Below are 26431 nucleotides of genomic sequence, written 5' to 3'. Positions count from 1 at the left end.
GAGGACCTCACGTGGTCTGTACACACCAGCTGTGTGGTGAAAAAGGCACAACAGTGCCTCTTTCACCTCAGACGTTGGAAGAAGTTTGGTATGGGCCCCCAAATCCTAAGAACTTTCTACAGGGGCACAATTGAGAGCATCCTGACTGGCTGCATCACTGCCTGCTATGGGAACTGTACTTCCCTTAATCGCAGGACTCTGCAGAGAGTGGTGCAGACAGCTCAGTGCATCTGTAGTTGTGAACTTCCCATGATTGAGGACATTTACAAAGACAGATATGTAAATAAGGCCCATAGGATCATTGGGGACCCAACTGATCCCAACCAGAATCTATTCCAACTGCTACCATCGGGGAAGTAGTACGCAGCATAAAAGCCAGGACCAACAGGCTCCTTCTTCCACCAGGTTATCAGACTGATGACCTCATGCTGATTTAGTCATAGTCATACTTTATTGATCCCGGGGGAAATTGGTTTTCGTTACAGTTGCTCCATAAATAATAAATAGTAATAGAACCATAAATAGTTAAATAGTAATATGTAAATTATGAAATAAGTCCAGGAGCAGCCTATTGGCTCAGGTGTCTGACCCTCCAAGGGAGGAGTTGTAAAGTTTGATGGCCACAGGCAGGAATGACTTCCTATGACGCTCTGTGCTGCATCTCGGTGGAATGAGTCTCTGGCTGAATGTACTCCTGTGCCCAACCAGTACATTATGTAGTGGATGGAAGGCATTGACCAAGATGGCATGCAACTTAGACAGCATCCTCTTTTCAGACACCACCGTCAGAGAGTCCAGTTCCATCCCCACAACATCACTGGCCTTACGAATGAGTTTGTTGATTCTGTTGGTGTCTGCTACCCTCAGCCTGCTGCCCCAGCACACAACAGCAAACATGATAGCACTGGCCACCACAGACTCGTAGAACATCCTCAGCATCGTCCGGCAGATGTTAAAGGACCTTAGTCTTCTTAAGAATTAGAGACGGCTCTGACCCCTCTTGTAGACAGCCTCAGTGTTCTTAGACCAGTCCAGTTTATTGTCAATTCGTATCCCCAGGTATTTGTAATCCTCCACCATGTCCACACTGACCCCCTGGATGGAAACAGGTGTCACTGGTACCTTAGCTCTCCTCAGGTCTACCACTAGCTCCTTAGTCTGTTTCACATTAAGCTGCAGATAATTCTGTTCACACTGTGTGACAAAGTTTCCTACCGTAGCCCTGTACTCAGCCTCATCTCCCTTGCTGATGCATCCAACTATGGCAGAATCATCCGAAAACTTCTGAAGATGACAAGACTCTGTGCAGTAGTTGAAGTCCGAGGTGTAAATGGTGAAGAGAAAGGGAGACAAGACAGTCCCCTGTGGAGCCCCAGTGCTGCTGATCACTCTGTCGGACACACAGTGTTGCAAGCACATGTACTGTGGTCTGCCAGTCAGGTAATCAAGAATCCATGATACCAGGGAAGCATCCACCTGCATCGCTGTCAGCTTCTCCCCCAGCAGAGCAGGGCGGATGGTGTTGAACGCACTGGAGAAGTCAAAAAACATGACCCTCACAGTGCTCGCTGGCTTGTCCAGGTGGGTGTAGACACGGTTCAGCAGGTAGACGATGGCATCCTCAACTCCTAGTCGGGGCTGGTAGGCGAACTGGAGTACTTTATATTACACTGACTGTTCTATTTATTATAAATTACTATGATTGTGTATTGCACGTTTAGATGGAGACGTAACGTAAAGATTTTTACTCCTCCTGTATGTGAAAGATGTGAGAAATAAAGTCAATTCAATTCATAAACCTCCTGTAGATGGTTGGTTGGATGTATTGGGCAGAGATTCCAGTACTCTGCAGATTCTTACATTCCTGCACAATCAAAATGCCATCCCAAACCATGAGGCAACTCTTCCCTTCCCTGCCTCCCTCACCTATCAACCCTCCCCTTCCCTCCTCATCCACCGACACAGAGCAGCAGTGACGTCACCGAAAGCGCGCTCCCGCCTGCCGCGCGCCGCCGCCGCCTCCACTCTCTTCCGCCGGAAGTGAGGGTCCCGCGTCGAGTTGCGGCGGAAGGGTCGGTGAGTGAGGGGGACCGCGGGCCGTTCGGCGGCGGGGTTGGCCGGAGTAGCGGAGCCGCCGATCGGGATAGCTGGGAAATGGAGGGGTGCTGAGAGGGCTGAGGCCCGGGATAAGCACCGGACTTTCCTGAGGAGATGAGGGGGAACTGGGGGATTGTGGAGGGGGCGGGGCCTGGATAGCTGACTGAGGAGTGGGGGCGATGGGTGGGAGTCTGGGGTGAAGGGGTTGGGTCGTGGGGGAGACTGGGGAGATAGGCTGTATCCTGGGGGAGAAAGGGGGTGTGGCCTGGGGAGACTGGGAAGAGGGGTGTGGCCTAGGGGAGACTAGGGGGAGTGGCCTGGGGGGGAACTGGGGAGAAGGGGTGTGGCCTGGGGGGAACTGGGGAGAGGGGTTGAGGCCTGGGGGGAAACTGGGGAGAGGGGATGTGGCCTGGGGGGGATTGGGGAGAGGGCGTGAGGTCTGGGGGGGAACTGGGGAGAGGGGGTGTTGCCTGGGGTGAAACTGGGGAGAGGGGGTGTTGCCTGGGGTGAAACTGGGGAGAGGGGGTGAGGCCTGGGGGAACTGGGGAGAGGGGGTGAGGCTTGGGAGGAACTGGGGAGAGGGGGTGAGGCCTGGGGGGGATTGGGGAGAGGGGGTGAGGTCTGGGGGGGAACTGGGGAGAGGGGGTGAGGCCTGGGGGGGATTGAGGAGAGGGGGTGAGGCTTGGGAGGAACTGGGGAGAGGGGGTGAGGCCTGGGGGGGATTGGGGAGAGGGGGTGAGGTCTGGGGGGGAACTGGGGAGAGGGGGTGTTGCCTGGGGTGAAACTGGGGAGAGGGGATGTGGCCTGGGGGGATTGAGGAGAGGGGGTGAGGCCTGGGGGAACTGGGGAGAGGGAGTGGGGCTTGGGGGAACTGGGGAGAGAGGGTGAGGCCTGGGGGGTCTGGGGAAAAACTGGGGAGAGGGGTTGTGGCCTGGATGGAGACTGGAGAGGGGCTGTGGCCTGGGGAGAAGGGATGTGGCCTGTGGGTGAGGGTGCATGGCAGCTGGGTGGAAAACCCTCATAAGGTGGTTGCAGGGAGAGTTTGTTTGGGGACAGCTGGAGATGTCTGATAGTTTTGAGGGAGCAGAGTGGAAGTTGGAAAGAACACGAGGGTGTGAAAGGGGAAATCGGAGGGTGGTGTCAGGAAAGCATTGCTCATCACTGCAGAAGGCTGAATTGTACTCAGCTTTCAGAGAGGCGGAGGAGGTTGGAGAGGGTTGATAGGTGGGGATACCGTATCAGCAATAGCTGATATTTGAGATGTGGGTGGTTGATAAATGGATTGGATGGGGTAAAGAGGGTCCTGCTGGGCGGTTGGAGGGGCTGGTGGGACAGGTGCCCGGTGATCCCCCTGTTCCCTGCTCCTTTCAAAATGAACTTTATACCTCAAATTCGTAGCAGGAAAAGATTAATACATTTCTAAATCAAGAACACTAAAAATTATCCCAGAAGTGAAAAGATTGAAATTGTTAGTGTTTTACTACCCTGAGGATTGATAGCTTGCAGTCTGGTAATGAAGATTACCATTTGGTGTTGATTAAAAGAGTAATATCCATTTTGGATTTTGTTAGAACCATTTGGGTCCTATCCCTTTCCAATGCCAGGAGATGAGATTAGTGTGAATAGTGCTTGACGGTTGACTTGGATGTATTGGATAACTAGGATTTATTACCATGACTCTAGTAAGTTGATGTAACCACCCCAAAAATTAAAGCGGGCTTTAAATAACGTTGAGGCCTCTGTTGAACATCCATTTTGGGGAGTCACTTATGGAAGAAAGTGGTTGTTTTAACACAGTTTATAGATTAGATTCATTGCGTTATACTGCATGGAAACAGACTCTTTGCCTCAATTGGCAGTGTTGACCAATATTCCCTATCCTGTTGGACCCATAACCTAAACCTTTCCAATCCACGTACCTGCTCAACCAGCTTTTTAAAAGTTGTTATTGTTCCTTCCTCAATAATTTCCTTTGGCAGCTGATTCCACATAGAATACATCCTTTGTGTTATGGTCATAATTGGAAGAGTTCCTTGGGAACAGTGGTTCCCAGCTATTAAGCAAGGGGACCGTGGACCCCTGCTTGGAAATGATTTGGATCAGCCATCTTCATCTGATTCATTTCATGTGTTAAGAGTCATGGGTGAGACTGATTTTCCAACTTTTTTTACTCAATCCCTTCAATAGTCTTGTTTTCCCCTCCCCCTCTCCCAGTTTCACCTATAATGGACCACCTTGTACTCCCTCCCCACCTTCTCACTCTGACTTATCATCTTTTTACTCCAGTCCTGATGAAGGGTCTCGGCCCAATGTGCTGACTGTTCTCTTTTCTGTAGATACTGCCTGACATACTGGGTTCCTCCGGCATTGTTGCTTGGAATTCCAACATCTGTACATTTTTTCTTGATAATGAAGAATCCTTATACATCTGAATGTGACGGTATTCCTGAGTCTCCAGCCTGGACTTGCATGGCTGACAGTAGTGAAAATCGAGAGGAAGCTACTGACATGATGAAGGAAGCCCTGAACACCACCAGAGATAGAGGATCTTCATTGCTGCCCTAAATGCCAGCGGTGTAACGAGCAGAGAGACAGAAGATAAGAAATAGGAGCAGGAATAGGCTACCTGGCCAGTCAAGCCTGCTCTGCCATTTAATAAAATCATGGTTGATCTGGCTATGGACTTATCTCCACCTACTTGCCTTTTCCCCATAATGCTTAATTCCCCTACTGTGCAAAAATCTATCCAACCTTGCCTTAAATATACTTACTGAGGTAGCCCCCACTGCTTCATTGGGAAGAGAATTCCACGGATTCACCACTCTTTGGGAAAAGCAGTTCCTCCTCATCTCCATCCTAAATTTATTCCCCCAAATCTTGAGGCTATGGCCCCTAGTTCTAGTCTCACCTACTAGTGGAAACAACTTTCCTGCCTCTGTCTTATCTATCCCTTTCACAATTGTATATGTTTCAATAAGATCTCCTCTCATTCTTCTGAATTCCAGTGAGTACAGTCCCAGGTGACTCAGTCTCTCTTCATAGACTAACCCCCTCATCTCTGCTGAACCTCCTCTGCACCGCCTCCAAAGCCAGTATATCGTTCTTCAAGTAAAGAGACTAGAACTGCATGCAGTACTCCAGATGTGGCCTCACCAGTACCCTGTACAGTTGCAGCATAACCTCCCTGCTCTTAAATTCAATACCCCTAGCAATGAAGGTCAACATTCCATTTGCCTTGATAGCCTGCTGCACCTGCAAGCCAACCTTTTGCAATCCATGCACAAGCATTCCCAAGTCCCTCTGCACAGCAGCATGCTGCAATCATTTACCATTTAAATAGTAATCTGGTCTTCCATTCTTCCTTCCAAAGTGGGTGACCTCGCATTTACCAACGTGTACTCCATCTGCCAGACCCTTGCCCACTCACTAAACCTATCGATGTCTCTCTGCAGACTCTCCGTATCCTTAGGAGTGTTATTCATGAAGTGTAAGAGGCAGTCATTTGCAGTACATAGCATTTCCATTAGTAAAACTTCGGAATTCCTTTTCTCTTACAGTATAATGGCTGAAAGTCAAAATGAATTTATCAATGCTGCTTCCAGTGTGCAAGCTGAGAGAGAAAGCAAGAGAGACAGATGGTGTTCAAAGTAAATTTATTACCAAACACATCTATATGGGTGGCAGAGTGGAGATACATCCTACCAAAGGAGATGTAAGGTGCTTTTTCCCTCTGCTAGCCTGCAGGTCACCTTTGAACAAGGTGTAACACCTGCTTAGCCCCCGATCAGGGTCATGTGAAACCATAAGAGCAAGTGGAGAATGGTTGTATGAGCAGCTGGTGCATAACACAAACCCTGGTTATGTGACCACTGACACCAGGCAGACAATCTCTGAAGAGTGTTGATATTGGGTAAAACAAGACAAATCGCAAATAAGAGATACATGAAAAGATGAGTTGTGGAGCCCTTGACAGTGATTCTATAGGTTGTGGAATCAGTTCAGTGGAACTGTTCCTGAACCTGGTGGTGTGGGACCCAAGGCTCCTGTACCTCCTTCCCAATGGTAGCAGTGAGAGGAGAGCATGGCCTCATCGGAGATTCATGGATGGAAAGGGTCTCTGGGACTGAGCCCCGGACTAGAGTGGGGGTCCTGGACGATGGATACTGCTCCCTTGTAACAGCACTGTATGAATATGTGCCTAATGGAGGTGAGAGCTTTGCCCATGATGGGCTGGTGACTTGAATGAAGTAGTTGTTGCAGTTTTCCTCATTTATGTTTTTGCTTTGTTACAGGGTACCTAGTCCGGATAGCTAGTCTGAGGCCATTTTGCTATTATTCCACCCTGAAGTGCATTCCGGAGACTGAGGCAGTTATGCTGGACCGAGACCTCGGGTGGGTATACAACTTGTGAAACGGAACATTCAGTTGTTGGTCTGCAATCTAGTATCCTGGTTCTCTGTTTATCAGCAACTTCTTCCAGAAGAATACTCTTTGAGAGCCAATAAAATTTAGTAATAAACTGAGGCTATATGACAGTTAGCCAGGATTGGGATGTTCCCATTGATTGGCAGTCTTTGTTATTATAGTTTTTTCCATAAATTCTACTCCTTTTCTTGATTTTCCTGTAAATGCCTCCAAAAAAAAACAAATCTCCAGGTAGTATATGGTGATCTATATTTAACTTTGATAATAAATTTACTTAAAAATTTGAAAACTAGTGTTATTGGACTATCAGATTTGACTGGAGTTGCTTGGTCAACTGGCATGAAATTTACGCAGCAGGTGGATTAGGAGAAGACGCAACAAAGCTGGATGAAGCTGACGATCGTACTGAGGAATGAATTGGGCTTTTTCATGACAAAAACGCTAATATTAATGGACATGTAAGATGATAACCCTGTAAGGGGATTCATTGCAAGCATATGGGAAAAGGCAATACAAGAGCAGGCTACTCTGGCATTATGAGAAATAGTAATTGACACTTATACAAACTAGACGTTTGAGGTATGGAATAAAATTTGCTCTTGTGGAATTTTTGTGAAAAAGTTAAACAAAACAGTTTATTTTCAACTTGTCACACAAAATGCTGAAGGAACTCAGCAGGTCAGGCAGCACCTATGGGGAGGAATAAGCAGTGAAAATTTTGGACCGAGACACTTCATCAGGGCTCAGGATTTCATCTGGATTTTCAACTTGTATTTCTTAACAAACTTATTTCTTAAGTTTGGTGTTATGAAAAATGATGGACCGTTACTTAGAAATTTAAGCTCCACCCAAGATGGGAGCTGGGGGGTGGGGGGGGTGTCACCTGTTGTTGAGGTGAATGGTGAAGGATAACTAGATGTGTACATAAGAAACATCGAGTATTTGTTGGGGTGATGGTGGGAGAAGGTATGAGCTCAGACATCAGGTGACCTGTTTCTGTTCTGTAAATTTGGTGTCATTCTATGCAAAGTTGTTACACTGCGATCTAAGAATGCATGTCATTGTCACTGTGTATTTTAGAGCTTACTGTCTATTACGACTGGCATTTAGGGCAGCAATGAAGGTCCTCCATCTCTGGTGGTGCTCAGGGCTTCTTTCATCATGTCAGCCTTCTTGGTTTTCACTACTGTCAGCCTTGCAAGTCCAGGGTGAAGACTCAGGAATACCGTCGCGTTCAGTTGTAGAAAGATTCTTCGTTGCTGTTTCCGGAACAACTTTGTTTTACCATTCGGGGTTGTTAGCCCTGAGCTGATCCCCCGAACCTGGAGGACCGGTGACCACTCTTAGTCTGACTTTTGGCCATGAACTTGTTATCAAGGTGGTGCCTGCATACAACGCTCCTTTGGTTGATATCTTCTGGATAGATCATGGAACCCTCTTTTTCTCTTTTATGTCTTTTACATTTGTTTCTTGTCTTGGATGTGATTCTGGAACTATTGGAGACTTTTGCTGTTTGGAGATCGTTTGGGTGCTTTGCTACTCTACAGTCTCTGAGATTCTGAGACGCCGAGGCAGTGTGAGCGAACCTTGTGGCGAGCAGCTTGCAGGCTGGCGCATGTGCCAATATTTGACCACATTTCACTGATAGTAGCTTCCATTGTTTGCTGATTAAAGCGACGAGGGTGATTGAAACATTAAGGCAAGTGTTGAAGTTTGGAGATCATTTAGGTGTTCCAGCACTCTGCCATCTCTGAGAGGATTCCAAGAGGTAGAGACTGCGTGTGGGCACCCCATAGTGGGCAGGCTGCAGGGCGGGGCACAAGCTGATGTTTTGCCGATTAAAGCTTCTGTTGTTCACTGAAGAAAGCTTCGAGGGGGATTGAAGCGAGCGCATAGGGTGAGCACCAGCTGCCTGTCTTGATCGCTCTGTACAGGAGCTGGAAAGGTCTGCCGCTGGGCTCGGGTAGTGTTCTCCAGGTTTTTCTGCATCTTGGATGTGGACTTGGACTATAACATCTTTGTTGCAGTCTTTTAGTTTTTATATTCTGTGTTTTTTCTTCCAATCTTCTCGGTTTTTTTGTGTGGGAAAGAGGATTTGGTGGGGGGGGGGGCCAATGTGCCTGATCCATTTTGTTCATTTTTTTTATGCAGGAGGAGGGATGCGGGTGTGGGTTAATGTTTCTGATCCATTTTGCTTGTTTTTTGTGTGGGAAGAGGGATTTGGGGGAGGGTTGATGTTTCTGATCCATTTTGCTGATTTTTTTTGTGTGGGAGGAGGGATTTGGGAGGTTGGTGTGTTTGTTCTATTTTTGTGGGGAGGTGGAATTTGGGGGTCGATGATCCTGTTGCCTTTCGTTTCTTTCTTTTTTGGCTATGGCTACCAGAAAATTGAAGAATTTTAGAGTTGTATGCTTTGATAATAAAATGAATCTTTGACCTGTTTAGCATGGGTGTCCCAACCAAGAGCCAAAGCATAAAGCCCTGACTCGAGTCAACATAGCTCTCTGGGTCATTGAGGCATGAAAGCCCCCAAACCCAACGACAAGGTTGTGGTCCTCTTGGAGGATACTTTAAAAGTGTCCTATTTCTTGTTGCACATTAGTTTGAATCAGGACTGTTTAGCAGGGCAAGTCATCGTTTCAGGATGGAGTCAGTATTGTATTTAGCAAATAGGTTAAACAGATTGTGTTGATTTTGCAATCGGCTGAAAATTTGTTGTAATAACCTGATGTCATATATCGGACTAACTGATGTTAAATTCAGTTAATGGTGAGGCATTCAGTGCTGGTGGTTGTCTATCATGTCTGACAACAGCAGGAAATCTGTGCGGGAGAGCTTTTAATGTGGAAAAACCGTTGTACGGGCAGTTCCACTCTCTGATTCTCACAAGTCTGGGTCAAGTAACGTGAACAAGTATCACAAACTGGAGTCCTCCTTAGTTACAGTGGATGACCGTGATGTCGTCTTTGTCTCGTCGTGCCCTTTGCTCTCCACGGAGCGCTGCAGTTCCATCTCTCTGTAGATCCCATCCGCCCAGTCCGCAGGAGCTGACTTTGCATGCTAGGACAGGTATGTCCTTATCTCATTGAGGTATGAAGCTGCAGGCCACCGTCACTTGGTTAAGCCCACTTGTCAAAGCGGTGTATTGGGGTGTGGCCACTGTCACATGCAAACAGCTACTTAGAGCCACAGGTGAGAGCTGAGTTTTGGGTGGGGACCAAAGGTGAGTGAGCTGCCCCAGAATGGACATGACAAGCCCCTTCACCAGAGGTGCTATCCCTCCCTGGACACCCCATTCACCCAATTCAGTATTGGGATTTAAAACTTCATACGGGTGGTGAAGGGCAGCGGTAGATGTTACACTGTTCCAGGTTGGAGGGTTCTGGGTTCGAAAGTCTGTGCGAGCTGGAGGCACACGGGTCCCCCAGATTTTGAGTTGGGAATCCAGTGTCCCATCGTTGGCTAGTCCAGGGGTCAGAGTCCAAAGATTGATCAGAAGTTTGGAAGTCATAGCCCTATGGTGGGAGGCTGGAGGCCCAGAGTCCTGCCCTGAGGTTGGAGGGCCATTGGTGGGTGTGGGTATTGGGAGGGAAGGGGCTTGTTTTGTTTTTGCTATTGTTTTGCTGCTTGTGTTTGCCCAGCACTGTGGGCATGCTATGTTGGCGCAGAAATATATGCCAGACTTGCGGGCTTCCCCCATCGCATCTTCATATGTGTTGGTTGCTAATGCAAATGCCACATCTCTGTATGCTTCAGTGTGCATGTGATAAATAAATCTGAATTGGATCACCTAAACAAATTATGTGTAATATGAGGCGATTTTGGACAGAGCTTGGCAATATGTAGAACAATTTACCCTGGTATTTATTGCAGATTAGTAGCTGAAACTCAGTTGCAATTGGTCTGCAGTTTGAATGTGTGCAAACTGCTGGATTTGATTAAGTGTTTAGTATTTTAGTGCCTCAGAGGGAAATCCAGCCCAGAATTATCTGGGAATTGTATTAACTAATGTAGAATGTCGCGAATATTTCTGTAAATTATCTTTGAATTGCAGCTTGCTGTTAGTGTTCAGTTCTTAACTCAAAGCTGATCAGCTGTTTAACCAGGATCCAACTCTAACGTGCAGTGTTGAATTTGGAGATTACATGGATATGAATATTCTATTACCATAAACAAAAGCTGCCCAGTTAGAGCTTACTGTTGAATTTTTAATGGACAGTTTCTGTTAACTGAGATTTCCTTTTGATACACACATCCTTAATTCCTTTTGGTTGCTGTTTCTCTGTTATAGTCAGAACTGGAACGGCACATCCTACAGCACTGGGATGGTAGTGAGCAATGATATTTAATCATGGTCTTCTACTTTTATCTACCAGACTGCAGACTTATCTCTGAGGAGTCCGTGCCTCTCCATTTGCTCTCCCTAAGATGTCCTGCAGCCTTTTTATTGACCAATTCAGAGTGGCACAGCCTCTGTTCTCTAGAGAAGGCGTGCTACCTGTTCTCATCCTTGGTCGTGATGATCTAAGGAGAGTACAAGTGTGTTAGACGTGGGGATATTGGAGGTCAGATTGGGGATAGTGATGTGGAGGAGTTCGAGATCAGGCCTCCGCTCTGTTCAAAGTCCAGCAACGCGGACGGGTGACAAAGGGTATCTGCAGTCCAAGTCTCCGCTCTGCGCTCGAAGTTCTAGCAGTGTGGATGTAAGACAAAGGAAATCTACAGTCCAGGCTTCCGCTCTGTGCTCGAAGGCCAGTGATGAAGGACTGCTGTGTCAGTGTGTCCCATCATCGGATGTCCATGTGAGGAGGAGGCACGAGATCCAGGCAGTTGACATATTTGGAATTCAAGCCCGAATTCGGGTCCCATCATTGGCTAGTCTTGGGGTGCAGGTGTCAGAACCGAAGGTCGATCAAACGTCTAGGGCCAATGGCCCAAGCCAGGAGGTCAGTCCTGGAGTTGGAGGACTATGTGGTGAATCGGAGGGAGGATTGGGGCCTGACTTGCTGTTGTTGTTTTGTCGCTTGTGGTGGTCTATGTTGTTTTGCCAAGATCTGTGGACATGCTATGTTGTTGCCGGAATGTGTGGCAACTCTTGTGGGCTGCTCCCAGCACATCTCCAGACTGTGCTGGTTTTAATGCAGATGATGCAGTTCCCTGTATGTTTTGATGTGCGCATGATAAATAATTCAGAATCTACTCTTAAAAGAGCAATAATGTTACTGAGTGCATCAGCAATTAACATTGCCACTTTCATTTTCATTTGTAGTCCAACCCCGTCTTACCCTGCTACGTATCCGGAGCCCAATATCGGGTAAGGACATTTTAGTTCTGCTCGGTATCTGTGAAATATGTTTAATTGAAAGGACCTTTCATTCTGTTATGGATCCATATTCTGGGTGTCAACTATAATCTTTGTATTGTACCTTATATAGACTTTAAATATTGAGCTGATATTATTGCCATGGAAGTTTAGCAGTTCAGCAAGAGCTACTGATGATTTGAAAAGTAGGTGTCTGCTGGCTAACTGATTATACACCATTTTTGTATTACAGTACTGGACAAGTCTTAGGCATACATATATTGCTAGGGTGTTTAAGACTTTTGCACAGTACTGTGGTAATTTTATGTATTACGCTGTACTGCTGCCACAAAAAAACAAATTTCATGAGGTATGTGAGTGATGATAAACCTGATTCTAAAATGGGTCTTTATTGTGGACTGAGAGTGGGAAGGGGGCAGGGAGAAGGGAATCATGGTTGGGAAAAGGGGAAGGGAGAGGGGAGGGAGCGGGAAGCACCAGAGACATTCTGTAATGATCAATAAACTGACTGTTTGGAATCAAATGACCTTCCCTGGTGTCTCAGGGCCGGGTGTGTCTGCACCTGTGCCACCCCCCACCCCGGTACTCCTTCGCTGCCACCTGTCCCACACCGCGCCCCACCCTCAACAATCCCAACATGCTTTGCTCCCGCCATATCTACAAACAAGTCAGCTACTTATTCACTGTCAATAGTAATGTAAATAATGTGAAAATTGGCCCAATTCTTTCTAGCTCACACTATTATATCAAATATACAATTATTTCATAATTGTTTTGGTAATATCAGGTGTCTTGTTATAGTCTTTGAAATGGTAGTCTATTTGTGTAACAGTTGTCACAGATCTTTTTAAATTTAATTTGCTTACTAATGCAATCCCACTGTTTCAGAAGACACACACCCTATATGTCACAACCCGAGTTCAGGATCTATGAACTCAACAAACGTCTCCAGAACTGGACAGAGGTAAGTAATTTCAAGGTGGTTAGTCAGTAGGCGTTTAAATTATGTATATTGTCAGAACTTCCAATCAGCTTATAGCTAAAATTTGTCCTCTGTTTAAACTCCATAGTGAAAATTAGTAAAGTTAGCATCCGAAAATATAAGAAACCGAATTGGTCGAGGTAGCATAGCAGTTAGCATGACAATATTACAATTCAGAGCATCAGAGTTCAATCCCGGCATTCTCTGTAAGGAGTTTGTACGTCTTCCCATGGAACGTCTGGGTGCTGCAGTTTCCTCCCACAGTCCAAAGGCGTACTGGGTAGGTTAGTTGGTCATTGTTAATTGTCCCGTGATTAGGTTAGGGTTAAATTGCGGTTGTTGGGCAGTGTGGCTTGAATAGCTGAAAGGGCCTACTCTGTGCTCTATCTGTAAGTAAATAAATAGACAGAGAAAAACCAACCTATAACTACCTGCATCAGGAGGGTCTGTGACCAATTTCCTTTACTACTCCTGGCATCATTCACTAGTCTCTGGGGTACAGTGCCACTGCAGCCGTGCTTTTCTTAGTACTCTTCCAGAGTGATCTTCAATTAAATTAGTGTTGTTCCACCGTGGGGTTTCTGAACACAAGTCCCTTTGAAAGTGAAAAAAGACAGTTAGGGTTAATGAGTCGTGGGTATACCATGTTGATGCCGGTAGCGTGGTGATACTTGTGGGCTGCCCAGCACAATCTTCATGGATTTGATTTGAAGCAAACGGCACATTTCACTGGATGTTGTAATGTACTGTACATCTGACAAAGCTAATCTCATGTATGTTTCTCTGCTAGTTTAATTTGGTTCCTTATTCAACAAGTGTGAAGGACTTTTGTCTCCAGTGAGTACATTGTTAGTGTGATTTTTTTTTCCCTCTCTCTCCGCAGGAGTGTGACAACCTTTGGTGGGATGCTTTCACCACGGAATTTTTTGAAGACGATGCGGTATTGACTGTGGCCTGCTGCCTAGAAGATGGACCGAAAAGATACAGTGAGTTTTTGCTGTTCTCCATCACAGCTTGCACATATTTCAAGTAAAAAGCATGTAATAAAGTAAATTACAAAATACTGTGCTTTTATTTAAAGGCATAAAAATTAGCAAGAAGCATTGATAAAATGTGTCAAGTATTGTAAAATGACCTCTACAAATACCCTGTATATCAGTAAATTGTTATCAGCCAGTACTTACCAACTGTTTACTCACAGTTACCCAATTTAGGCTTCATCATCATCATTATGTGCCATGACGAGTGACGTAGGTGACCATGGCTCCATGACCTTGATTGTTCTTGCCAAATTTTTCTACAGAAGTGATTTGTCTTTGCCTTCTTCTGGGCAGGGTCTTTACAAGATGGGTGACCCCAGCCATTATCAATACTCTTTAGAGACTGTCTGCCTGGTGTCAGTGGTCACTTTGCCAGGACTTGTGATATGTACCAGCCGCTCATACGATCATCCACCACCTGCTCCCATGGCTTCACGTGACCCTGATTTGTGTAGGGGCTAAGCAGGTGCTACACCTTTCCCAAGGGTGACCTGACTCGCGGAGGGATGGAGCTCCTTATACCTCCTTTGATGGAGACGCATCTCCACGCCACCACCCTGGTTTAGGCTTCAGCAGAACCTTTTGGCTCCAGATCTCATCACAACCATGTTGCAGATAAATAAAGAGAAGTAAAGATTAGCTTGATTTGTTGCAAGTATGTCGAAATATATAGTGAAACATGCCATTTGCATCAATGAGCAGCACAGTCTGAGGATATGCTGGGGGCAGCATGCAAGTGTAGCCACACTTAACAGCACCAACATAACACGGTTCAACATAATGACCCTGATACGTACGTCTTTAGATTGTGGGAGGAAACTGGAGTACCGGAGAAAACCCACGTGGACATGAGGAAGAGTATAAACTTGGAGACAGCAGCGGGAGTCGTACCACGATCTTCCAATCTCAGGAGCTGTAAAGATTTATGCTAACCTTTACGCTACCGATATAGATGTGGGTGAAAGAGCTCTTTACTGAGGTTGGAGTGACTGCCGTTGCCAAGGAGGCAGCACTTGATAGACAATGGCACCAGGGTGGGCTGATAAAACTGAAATCAACTGGGAAAATACTCCAAAAGTTGTGGTCATATCTCCACAAAGACAGATGGTTGTGGTCTGTCTTTCTGGAGGTAGGCAGCATGGTAGTGTAGGGGTTAGCGCAATCGCTTTACAGAGCTAGTGATCACCAGTTGGGGTTGGATTCTTGCTGCTGTCTGTAAGGGGTTTGATGTTCTCCCTGTGACGTACAGGCTGGGGTTAGTAAACTGTGGGCATGCTATGCTGGCGCTGGAAGCACGATGACACTTGTGGACTGCTCCCAGCACAATCCAGGGGCTGTGTTGGACTTTGATGCAAAACAATGCATTTCACTGTATGTGTTAATGTACATGTGACAATTAAAACTAATTTTTGTAAAATCAATTTAACTTTAGATCCAGGATGTTACTGCAGGAATTCCTTAGGGCAGTGTCCTTGGTCCAACCGCATTTATCTGCTTCATTGACCTTCCTTTCATGATAAGTTCGGTAGAGTGCAGAGGACCATAAGATACAGGAGCAGAATTAGGCCATTTGGCCTATTGACTCTGCTCCATTATTTCACCATCGCTGATCCAATTTTCCTCTGAGTCCCAATCTCCTGCCTTCTCCCCATATCCCTTCATGCCCTGACCAATAAAGAATCTATTAACCTCTGCTTTAAATATACATAAAGACTTGGCTTCCACAGCTGCCTGTGGCAACGAATTCCACAGATTCACCACTCTCTGGTTAAAGAAATTCCTCCTCATCTTCATTCTGAGGCTGTGCCTTCTGATGTCAGGCTCCCCCACCATAGGAAACATCCTCTCCACATCCACTCCACCAAGGCCATTCACCGTTTCATAGGTTTCAGTGATGTATAATTTTTGTGAACCTTCTTTGAACTCTCTCTAAATTCAGCACATCCTTTCTAAGATAAGGGCCTAAAACTGCTCACAATGCTCCAAGTGAGGCCTCACCAGTGCTTTATAAAGTTTCAATATTACATCCTTGATTTTATATTCTAGTCCTCTTGAAATGAATGCTAACATTGCATTTAACTTCCTCACCACAGACTCATCCTGACTCAATTTCCCAAGTCTCTTCACCTTAGTTTTTGTATTTTCCCTCCATTTAGAAAATATCAACCCTTTCATTTATTCTACCAAAGTGCATGACCATACACTTCCTGATGTTGCATTCCATCTGCCACTTCTTTGCCCATTCCCTTAATCTAAGTCCTCTGTAGCTTCTCTACTTCCTCAAACCTACATGCCCCTCCATCTATCTTCATATGGTTGGCAAACTTTGCAACAAAGCCATCAATTCCATCATCCAAATCATTGACATATAATGTAAAAAGAATCGGTCTCAACACAGACCCTGTGGAACACCACTAGTCGCCAGCAGCCAGGTAGAAATGGCTTAGTTTATTCCCACTCTTTGCTTCCTACCAGTCAGCTCTGATTTATCCATGCTAGAATGCCATGGGCTTGAACTTGTTAAGCAGCCTCATGTGTGGCACCTTGTCAAAGGCCTTCTGGAAGTTTAAGTACACAACATCAACTGATTATCCATTGTCTATCTTGCTTGTTATTTCTTCAAAGAATTCCAACGGATTTGTCGGGCAAGATTTTGCCTTGAGGAAATCATGCTGACTATGGCCTATTTTATCATGTGCCTCCAAGTACCCTGAAACCTCATCCTTAATAATAGACCAGTATCTTCCCTACCACTGAAGTCAGACTAACTAGCCTATAGTTTCCTTTCTTCTGCCTTTCTCCCTTCTTAAAAAGTAGAGTGACTTTTGCAATTTTCCAGTGTTCTGGAACATTCCAGAATCTGGTGATTCTTGAGAGATTACTAATGCCTTCACAATCTCTTCAGCCACCTCATTCTGGTCTAGGTGACTTTTTTTTATCTTCAGACATTTCAGTTTCCCAAGAACCTTCTCCCTTGTAATGGTAACTTCACACACTTCATGACCCCTGACACCTGGAGCTTCCACCATACTGGTAGCGTCTTCCACGGTAAAGACCAATGCATAATACGTTTTCAGTTCGTCTGCCATTTCGTTGTCCCTCATTACTACCTCTCCAGCTTCGTTTCTGGTGGTCCGATATCCACTTTTGCCTCTCTTTTACACTTTATATGTTTGAAGAAACTTTTGGTATCCTCTTTAATATCATTGGTTCAACTTTATTCACAACTCCTCAACAACTAAATCAGCCCATGTCGAATGTAGCAGGAAATGGACAACATTCAGGCATAGGCCGGTAAATGGTAAGTAACATTTATGTCATAGAAGTGCTAGACAGCGACTCTCTCCAACAAAATATACTTAGAATTTTCTATTTACTGGCATTACTATTGCTGAATCCCCACTGTCAGTATCCTGGGGTCACTGTTAACTCAGCTGGGACAGTTATGTGGCTACAAGGACAGCTCAGAGGCTAGAATTAGTCATCTCCATCATGGATACTAGCCTCCGAAGTATCCAGGACATCTTCAAGGAGCGGTGCCTCTGAAAGCTGGTGTCCACCACTATGGTCTCTTCTCATTGTTGCCATCAGGCCTAAAGGCACCCACTCAGCAATTCAGCAACAGGTTCTTCTCCTCTGCCATCTCATTTCTGAATGGACAGTGAACCCATGAACATTACGTCATTACTTATCTAATTCAGCTGTATTTGTATTGTAATTAAGTTTTTTTTCTCGCAATTATGATGTATTCGTTGTACTGCTGCTGCAAAGTTAAATTTCATGACATATGCTGGTGATATTAAACCTTATTCTGATTCTGAAATGTATGTTACTCACTTGACAGATGAGAAATGTCCAGCATTCTGCAGACTACTAGATGCTTTCAATTCATTACATTGTGGAAAAGCTGGTTCAAAGTCTGAAGTTTAACTATTCCTGTCTCTTGTTTCTACTAAGCAATTGGCCGGACCCTAATCCCTCGCTATTTTCGTAGTATCTTTGATGGTGGAGCAACAGACCTTTATTTTAACTTGAAGCACTCAAAAGAATCATTCCATGGCAATCTGGTGATATTGGACTGTGATCTGTGCAGCATGGTCACACTACACAACAAACCTATCTTCACCAAGGTAGGACAAGCCTGCATGTTTGAGTGGGTGGCTTGAGTTCTTGCTGCCACTCTGAACCTGCAGTTAGATCGGGAGCTAGTTATTTAGTTTTTATCTTGTGTTTTATATTTTGCTATTTATCCCAGTTAATTTTTGCTCTGGCATTCATTTAGAAATACAGATGAGCTAAAAAAAGTGGCTAGTGTCAAAAGTAGAGAATAACTTGTAGATGCTTTGCACAACTTTTTAGTTCTGATGCAACACAAGCAAAATACTGGAGAAACTCAGCGGCTAAGACAGCAGCTAGGGAAAGGAATAAACAGTCGATGTTTTGGACCAAATTCTGGTGTAGTTTTTATTGAGAAATATGGTCCAGGGCCCAAGCAATAGTATCTAGGACAACAGAGAGGCAGAGTTTAATAGAACAAGGACATTAACACAAGATTCTGCAAATGCTGAAAATCCAGAGTAACACACACAAAATGCTGGAAAGACTCAGCAGGTGAGGCAGCATCTATGGAGGAGAATAAACAGTTGACGTTTTTGGCTGAGACCCTTCATCAGATCAATCCTACTCGTTATTCTCCAGCCCTTCTTCCACCTATCACCTCCAGCTTCTCACTTCAAGCAACACCACACCCCCACACACCCCACACACACACACCTTTTCCCTCATCTGGTCCCACCTATCACCTGCCAGCTTGTACTCTTTCCCCGCCCCTTCCACCTTCTTATACTGGCTTCTGCCCCCTTCCATTCCGGTCCTGATGAACGGTCTCGGGCCCAAGTGTTCCCTGTTCATTCCCCTCTATAGATGCTGCCTGACCTGCTGAGTTCCTCCAGCATTTTGTGTGTGTTGGTACCGGTAGAGCAAGGATGCAGGATAAGACTGATAAATTATGAATTTAAGAGACAGTTTGATTATGAACCATAGCCTTCATGAATTGAAGTTGAATGAGGTGCTGTGTCATTCAGTTTGCACCTGTCTCTTTATCCAGGTGTGTACAGAAGGTCGCCTCTACCTTGAATTTACCTTTGATGATTTGATGCGCATAAAGAATTGGCATTTTAATATCAGACAAAATCGTGAACTCCTCTCACGCAGCATCCTTGCAACGCACGTGAGTATCTGACTTTTACTTAAGAGTGGTTTCAACTGGTTAGTCTAACACCACATGAAGATGTATTCACCGATGGTGTTAAGGAAAGCCACCCTAAAAGGCACCTCCCTACAAACGAGGGTACATGACAAAAATACACACAGTGGCCTCTTTATTGGGTACAGGAATGGAACCAGGTGTGGTCTTCTTCTACTGTAGCCCATCTACGTCAAGGTTTGACGTGTTGTGTATTCAGAGATGCATACTTCTGTAACGCATGGTAATTTGAGTTACTGTCAGCTTGAACCAGTCTGCCCATTCTCCTCTGACCTCTCTCATTAACAGGTCATTTTCGCACACAGATCTGCCGCCCACTGGATGTTTTTTTTTGTGTTTTGCATGTTTCTCTAAAATCTCCAGAGACTGCTGTGCATGAAAATCCCAAGGGATCAGCAGTTTCTCAGATACTGAAACCACCCTGTCTGGCACCAATAATCAATCCACAGTCAAGATCTCTTAGAACGTGTTTGTTCCTCATTCTGCTGTCAACAACTGAATTTCTTGACCATATCTGCATGTTTCTATGCATTGAGCTACTGTCACATGATTGGTTGATTAGATATTTGCATTATTAGGCAGGTGTACCTAATAAAGTGGCCACTGAGTGTACATTCCTGAAAGTTTACCTGACTTTGTAGTCATAGAGTTTATTCTGTTAGTGGCAGGTTTGATATTAGGAAAAAAAACTTCAAAAAATGAATTCATTTTGTTTTCATTTTATATTTTAGTATTTTGCATAACTAACCACATTATTATTTGTCACCTTGCAAAGTAAAGTTCATTACCAATGAAACTGGGAGATTTGTTTATTTATTTACAGACACAGCTTAGAACAGGCCCTTCTGGCCCTTTGAGTTACACCACCCAGCAACCCACCGATTTAACCCTAGCCTAAAACAGGACAATTTACAATGACCAATTACTCTACTAATCATTACGTCTTTGGAATGTGGTAGGAGACCAGAGCACCCGGAGGAAATCCACACAGTTCACAGGGAAGAATGTACGAGCTCCTCATGGACAACGCCAGAGCTGAGCTCCAAATGCTGGAATGCCCTGAGTTATAATGGTGTCACGCTAAATGCTTTGCCATGTGGCGGGCAAAATAAGAACATCTTCCACACATTGAATGACCACAAGGTGTTCTGAGATCATGGAATGATCACAGCATAGCAGCGACCAATTCCCACGTTCCTGAAATGTGACTTCTGCAACATCTGAATGATGTTGTTAATGTTTAACTCTTTATGTGCGTGAGCAGTATGCTTGGCGAAACTTAGACTATCAAGGCAGGCTAATTAGTCAGTGTTCAGACTTTTGGAATGTGTAGAGGGAAAAGAACAATAAAGGTTTTTGTTGCACTCTGCATAATATTTATTTTATAGAGATACAACAGGGAACAGGCCCTTTGAGCTGAACTGCCCAGTAATCCCCCAATTTGATCCTAGCCTAACCACAGGACAGTTTACAATGACCAAGTAACCTACTAACCAGTATGCCTTTGGACTGTGGGAGGAAACCGGAGCACCTGGAGGAAACCCAAGCAGTCACAGGGAGAACGCGCAAACTCCTTGTGGACAGCAGTGGGAAATGAACTCGGGTCCCTGGTACTGTAAAGCGTTGTACTATTCACTATACTACTGTGCTGCCTGTATATTCTGATGTCTCTCTATAGTATTATCTACAAAGCTGATTAAATTCACTTTTGTCCACTTGAACAAGTAGATATTTTTTTAAATGTCATACACTATCCTTGGTTGTAATAGGGATTTGAATTGGCTGTACTTAGCGACAAAGTATTAAGTGAGGTATAAAGTTGTGATAGTTTGAAGCACAGAGATGATGATCTTGGGAAAAACATTTTGTGGTTTTGATCCTGTTGTGTTATTTCTTTTAGGCCCAGGATCCTCCAATGTTGGAACAGCTATCCAATAGTATCACCCGCTCTGGCCTCTCGAACTTCACTCTTAACTACCTCAGAGTAAGTGTGGCTACTCAAGTGGTAGCTGAGGTCTATGAGCCAAGACTTCTGGTTTTATTTTCAATTTAGAATTATTTGGTTTGAAACAGGCACTTTTCTCTGCTGTCGGGACACTTAGTAGAGTTCTTGAAGTCGATGAAGAGGCAGTTCTTGTGATTGAAAGTACCAAATCTAACCTGATAGGATTAAAAAGCATTTGCCCATCTTACTGTGATCCGCCTGGTCAATGTTTGAAACTGATCACCTGTTCTTAAGCGTTGACAGGAATTTATTTTTGTGTGTAAATGCAGTTCTGTCTTGTTGAGTTAGTGTTTGGGATCTCTGCATTACTGGCAGGATCAGCGTTACTATCCGTCTCTAGCTGCCTTTGAGAAGTTGGTGGTGAAACAGTAGGGTCCCTTGAATGAATGTGGTCCCATCTGTTGGGGATTGCTCAGGAGTTATGGAATTATAAGAACATGGCAAATATTAATTGTCTTTATTGTTTAAAATTGCTTTAGAAATAATCAGTTTAAGGATAGTTTTGATAACAAACAGTACTGCCTGTGGAGCAAAGTTCAAAGCACATATTTCACCATATATGAACCTGAGGTTAGTTTCTTTTTGTGGGCATGCTCAGGAAATCCACTCAGTAAAATTACTGCTGCAGGTTGGCTGCTCAGAGATATGGTTGGCAAAGTGGCCACCATGAGTGTATCGGCCGAACGTTAAACATCATGTTAATTGGCCTGTGTCAAACCAGCTATGAGCTAAATTATTTACGCTATTGTAACCAAGTTCAAGGAAGCTTGCAGACCAGACTGATATTGTCACTCAGCACATCAAGCATGGTCACAGGCATAGCTAATTTATCAATAGTTGGGATATCTGTGTACTCAAAGTCAGCCCGTACAGCACTTATCTTGGGTGTCCAGGTTCCCTGTCCTAAAGCTCTTAGAGCACTTGTGTGAATTAGTTTGTCTCAGCAAAGGTGTTTGAACCTTCAGAGGTGTCTTATCAATTACAATTTGGTTTCTCAAAGGAATCAATGTCAGTGTAGCTTCCAAAATTATATTGAATCACCTACCGTTACCATTGCCTTCAAAAGTATAAAATCTTGATGTTCTTTGAGTTTGGGAGACTACCAAGAGGGTCTCCCCAAGAAAATGCCTGCTTGTTGTGATGAATAAAGACTTTCATATTCACCAGTTTCTCTGGTGAGTTAGTCACAATCACAATACTATTGAGCTGTTGGACAAGATTGTTGATGGTAGGGGATTCAGCAATGATAATGTCATTTAATATCAGGAGTAGATGAGTAGATCCTTTTTTGTTAGAGATTGTCTTTGTCAATTTTGTAGTACAGATGTTACTTGTGGCCCACATTCAAATGTTGTCCAGATCTTTCTTGAATTGCTTTCATTTGTAGAAGAGTTGTGAGTGGAGTTGAAGACTGTAATGCATCCCATCTCAATGGAAGGAAAGTTATTGATGAAGCAGCTGAAGGTGGTTGGGCCTAGCAACTCCTGCAGTGATGTTCTGGAGCTAAATAAAGCATCAGTAGAGAGTGAAGTTAGGAAAGGAGATGTTGGAGAACAGTATCTGCCTGCAGCCTGTTAAAAGATGTAATAAGAGCTGTTGTTTGTGCCTGTTTTTCCATAGACAGATACTGATGTCTTTACCAGACCACCTCGTGGTTTTACAAAGGTGTTCAGTATGTTGTCACCATGAATAGAAACTCAGTTGCAGACTGCGGTAGAAAGTGCAGGTGCAGGAGCAAACCCATTTGTTTTGAAGTGGTTCCATTACAAGAAGTGAGATCTGAGACTTTCAACAGGCCGTAGACTGCATCAAAATGATTTTCCAGTCGCACTGAAGCAATTCTGGCAAATTCTGTGGTTTCTGATGGATGCCTCTGGTCCTAACAAAATAAAGAAGTCACTGTCTTTCAGAAAGGATTATAGGATTTTTTTGGGGGGTGGAGTTGAGGAAGAGATAAGGCTAAAGTTGTGAAGTCTTTCAAACCCTGGGCTCACCCAGATGGACAACAGTGTTTTTCTGAAACTCATGTTACCAAATCACATTTGTAGGAAAAGTGTTTTCCTTGGATTTTTCCTGATATGAGTGTGTAATAAGGTGGCAAGATGGTGGATATATGTCTCCACAAAAGGAGGTGTAAGGCGCTCCTTCCCTTCGCTAGCCTGCAGGTCGCCCTTGGACAAGATGTTTAGCTCCCCACCTGCTTAGCTCCCCTCCGATCAGGGTCACGTGAATCCAAGGGAACAGGTATTGGATGGTCGTATGAGCAACTGGTGTCTATCACAAGTCCTGGTTATGTGACCACTGACTCCAGGCAGACAATCTCAGAAGAGTATTGATATTGGCTGGGGTCACACATCTTGTAAAGACACTGCCCGGAGGAAGGCAATGGCAAACCACTTCTGTAGAAAAGTATGCCAAGAATAATCATGGTCATGAGACCATAGTCACCTGTGCCATACGTCATGGCACATGATGATGATGTGATCACTCAAATGGACAACAGAATTCTTCTCAAACCTGCGGATTCATGTTATCGGATCACAGTTGAGAAAAAAGCATTTTCCTTGGATTTTTCTTAATAATGTGTGTGTAATAGAAGTGCGGGGAACAAAGGAAGTTGCAGTAAGAGGTATTTATGGCACGTTTTGTGTCTAGGACTTTGCGGTAAAAACTGATAAAACTGGTTCTAAAATCAACTATCTTGGACAGATTGTGTGATTTATTTATCTATTTATTTTGCTTTTGCACAATCCAGCTCTGCGTAATTTTGGAGCCAATGCAGGAACTGATGTCAAGACACAAAACCTATAACCTTAGCCCTCGAGACTGTCTGAAGACCTGCCTGTTTCAGAAGTGGCAGCGGATGGTGGCTCCTCCCGGTAAGTGGCAGAGGAGTCTATGTTGCCGGTGGCTGGGAATATCAGCAGAAAGGTACCAGTAAAGATGAGAAAGGTTACTTTTATTTGTCGCATGTACGTTGAAGTATATAGTGAAATGTGTCAGTTACGTTAACGACCTATGCAGTCCGAGGACATACCGGGGTAGCCCGCAAGTGCTGCCATGTTTCCAGTGCGAACATAGCATGCCCACAGCTCACCAATCCTAACCCTAACCTGCACGTCTTTGGATTGTGGAAGGAAACCCACGCGGTCATAGGGAGAACGTACAAGCTGCCTGCGAAGGCATTGAACCCCTATTGGTGGCTCTGTGACATGTTTTTTTTTCCCAGTGACCTAGTCCCCGGCTAACAACCCCCTCCAGCTTCTCTCATGAACCACCTCCAGTTTACAGTGGACAATTGATATTCTATTTGTCTTTGGGATGTGGGAGGATACAAAAGCACATGGGGGGAAACACACAGTTATAAGAAGAACGTGCAAACTCCACGCATGGAAGCTGAGATTAGAACCACACTGATCTGTGAACGTTCCACACTCTCTGCGGCGTCACTGTATCTGCCATCTGGGACAGCAGCCAGGCACTATGGCACCTTTCGGGTCAGGAGAGGTATTTACTTTGGACCATCTCTCACCCACATGTTGAATGTAATTACTTGTGAGCACTGGGATTTCAATGAGAGAGAGGGGATTAAGGATCAGTTTTATCTTGTCACACCTACGTTGAAACGTACAGTGAAATGTGTCGTTTGCATCAAATCAGTGAGGATTGTGCTGGGCAGCCTGCCCGTGTTGCCCAGAAATAGAAATAGGTGATGGGCTCCATATTTAACCACTTGTTCAAATTAATTTCCAACAGCTTTTCAGCTTGTTTTTCTTATTTTCACATAGCGGAACCCGTCAGACCTCCAACTGCTAAGCGGCGAAAGAGGAAACAGTCCGGGGGCAACACATCCAGTGTGGGGCCGTCCACAAACAGCAGCGGGGGCAGTAAAAGAAAGAGCAGTCCTGCCACGGGCTTCAGTCTGTCCAGTCAGGTACCTGTAAGCATCCTTCTCTACTGAGTCGACTATCGCTAACACTGTGAAACCAGCTGGCCTCTTTACACAGACCTTGGGCAATCTGTGAGTGACGTATCCGTTGGGACGTTCAGTCTGGGTGTCATCTGAAATGTTCTGTCCTGGATTAGGTTGAGAGAATTGTTTTTCTAGTACAGAATGCAATTCTACAGCATTTCCATAAATGAGGCTTAGATAAATAGTAGAGGCATTGCTACAAAATTAGCTCAAGTTGACACTTAAACCCATCAAATATTGAAAGGCCTGGATAAAGTGGATGAGGAGAGGATGTTTCCTATAGTGGGGGAGTCTATGACCAGAGGACACAAGAACATCCCTTTAGGGTGGAGGTGAGGAAGTTTATGAGCCAGAGTGATGAACCTGTAGATTTTATTGCCACAGGCAGCTGTGGAGCATAAATCATTGGATGTATTTGAAGCAGAGGTTGTTTAGTATCAGATGCTATGGGGTTGAGAGGGGTAATAAATCCGCCAAGATGAAGTGGCAGAGCAGACTCGATGGCCGAATAGCCTAATTCTTTTTCTAGTTCTTACGGAACTGCTTCTAATTCTTCAGGGAAAATTGATATACTATACCATTGGCTACTCCTGATAAAAGATAATATCTCCAACTGTGTTTGGAGCAGCTTTCATGATGGTTGTCTGTCTCTAACGGTTGGCTGTTACACAAGTGTTATCTGCACTAATAAATGCTAATTGACTGAAGATCAGGGTCAGGCAATATAGACAGTTATCTGCAAGTGAGGCTAAGTGGCACTAAATTGAAAACAAAGTTCCTTCAAGTAAAGTAAAATATCACTTGTGTGTGGATTCCTGTCAGATGTACCATGAGTTAAGAACATCAAAAGTGTTATTATTTGTGCTTGTACTCCCATCTGGCTGTTACAAGATACTTGTGGCCATGTTTATAAGGAGAGAAATAAGGTGCCGGTGTGAGTGTATAGTACTGTAACAGAAAGTGCACGGTTGAGGCAGGGACATTAGGAAAGGGAGTTAGAGGATTGAAATAGTTAAGGATGAGGAAGGTGATTAAAAGATGAATCTCATAGGAACCAGCTATTTCTTACTGCAAGCAAGAAAATATATTTCTTAACTTGATTACAGAAAGAAATAGCTCAGATTTTTCATTCAGTCCTTTACTTTTTCCACCTATCACCTCCTGGCTTCTCACTTCATCCTCCCTCCCCGTCACCCGGCCACACCTATCCCTACCAGCTTGTACTCCCCCACCTCCCCTCTCCCCATTTTATTCTGGCTTTTGATCCCCCCCCCCCGCACTTTTTCAGCCCTGATGAAGGGGTTTGGTCTGAAACATCGA

General features: G+C 44.7%; 1 protein-coding gene across 8 annotated transcripts in view; it reads left to right on the top strand.

Annotated features, from left to right (window-relative positions):
* The first annotated feature begins 2022 nt into the window (after positions 1–2022).
* LOC134351095 (LIM domain-binding protein 1-like) overlaps positions 2023–26431 on the top strand; it is a 37657-nt gene continuing 13248 nt past the window's right edge. For 4 of the 8 annotated variants that reach the window (XR_010019070.1, XM_063057159.1, XM_063057164.1 and 1 more), the window contains exons 1-10: positions 2023–2076; positions 6390–6489; positions 11792–11836; positions 12734–12809; positions 13711–13813; positions 17825–17997; positions 18975–19097; positions 21034–21117; positions 23894–24017; positions 24927–25078. Coding sequence is in view for 7 of the 8 variants with exons in the window: in XM_063057159.1 (XP_062913229.1) it covers positions 6470–6489; positions 11792–11836; positions 12734–12809; positions 13711–13813; positions 17825–17997; positions 18975–19097; positions 21034–21117; positions 23894–24017; positions 24927–25078 (900 nt within the window). In the remaining variant the exon portion in view is untranslated. The remainder of the gene's footprint in view (positions 2077–6389; positions 6490–11791; positions 11837–12733; positions 12810–13710; positions 13814–17824; positions 17998–18974; positions 19098–21033; positions 21118–23893; positions 24018–24926; positions 25079–26431) is intronic. The other 4 variants (XM_063057163.1, XM_063057162.1, XM_063057160.1 and 1 more) reach the window with 2 other exon arrangements.

Source organism: Mobula hypostoma, chromosome 8, assembly GCF_963921235.1.
Source record: "Mobula hypostoma chromosome 8, sMobHyp1.1, whole genome shotgun sequence".
Taxonomy (NCBI): Eukaryota; Metazoa; Chordata; class Chondrichthyes; order Myliobatiformes; family Myliobatidae; genus Mobula; species Mobula hypostoma.
Note: the sequence above shows the minus strand (reverse complement) of the source record. Positions and strands in the feature narration are given on the sequence as shown.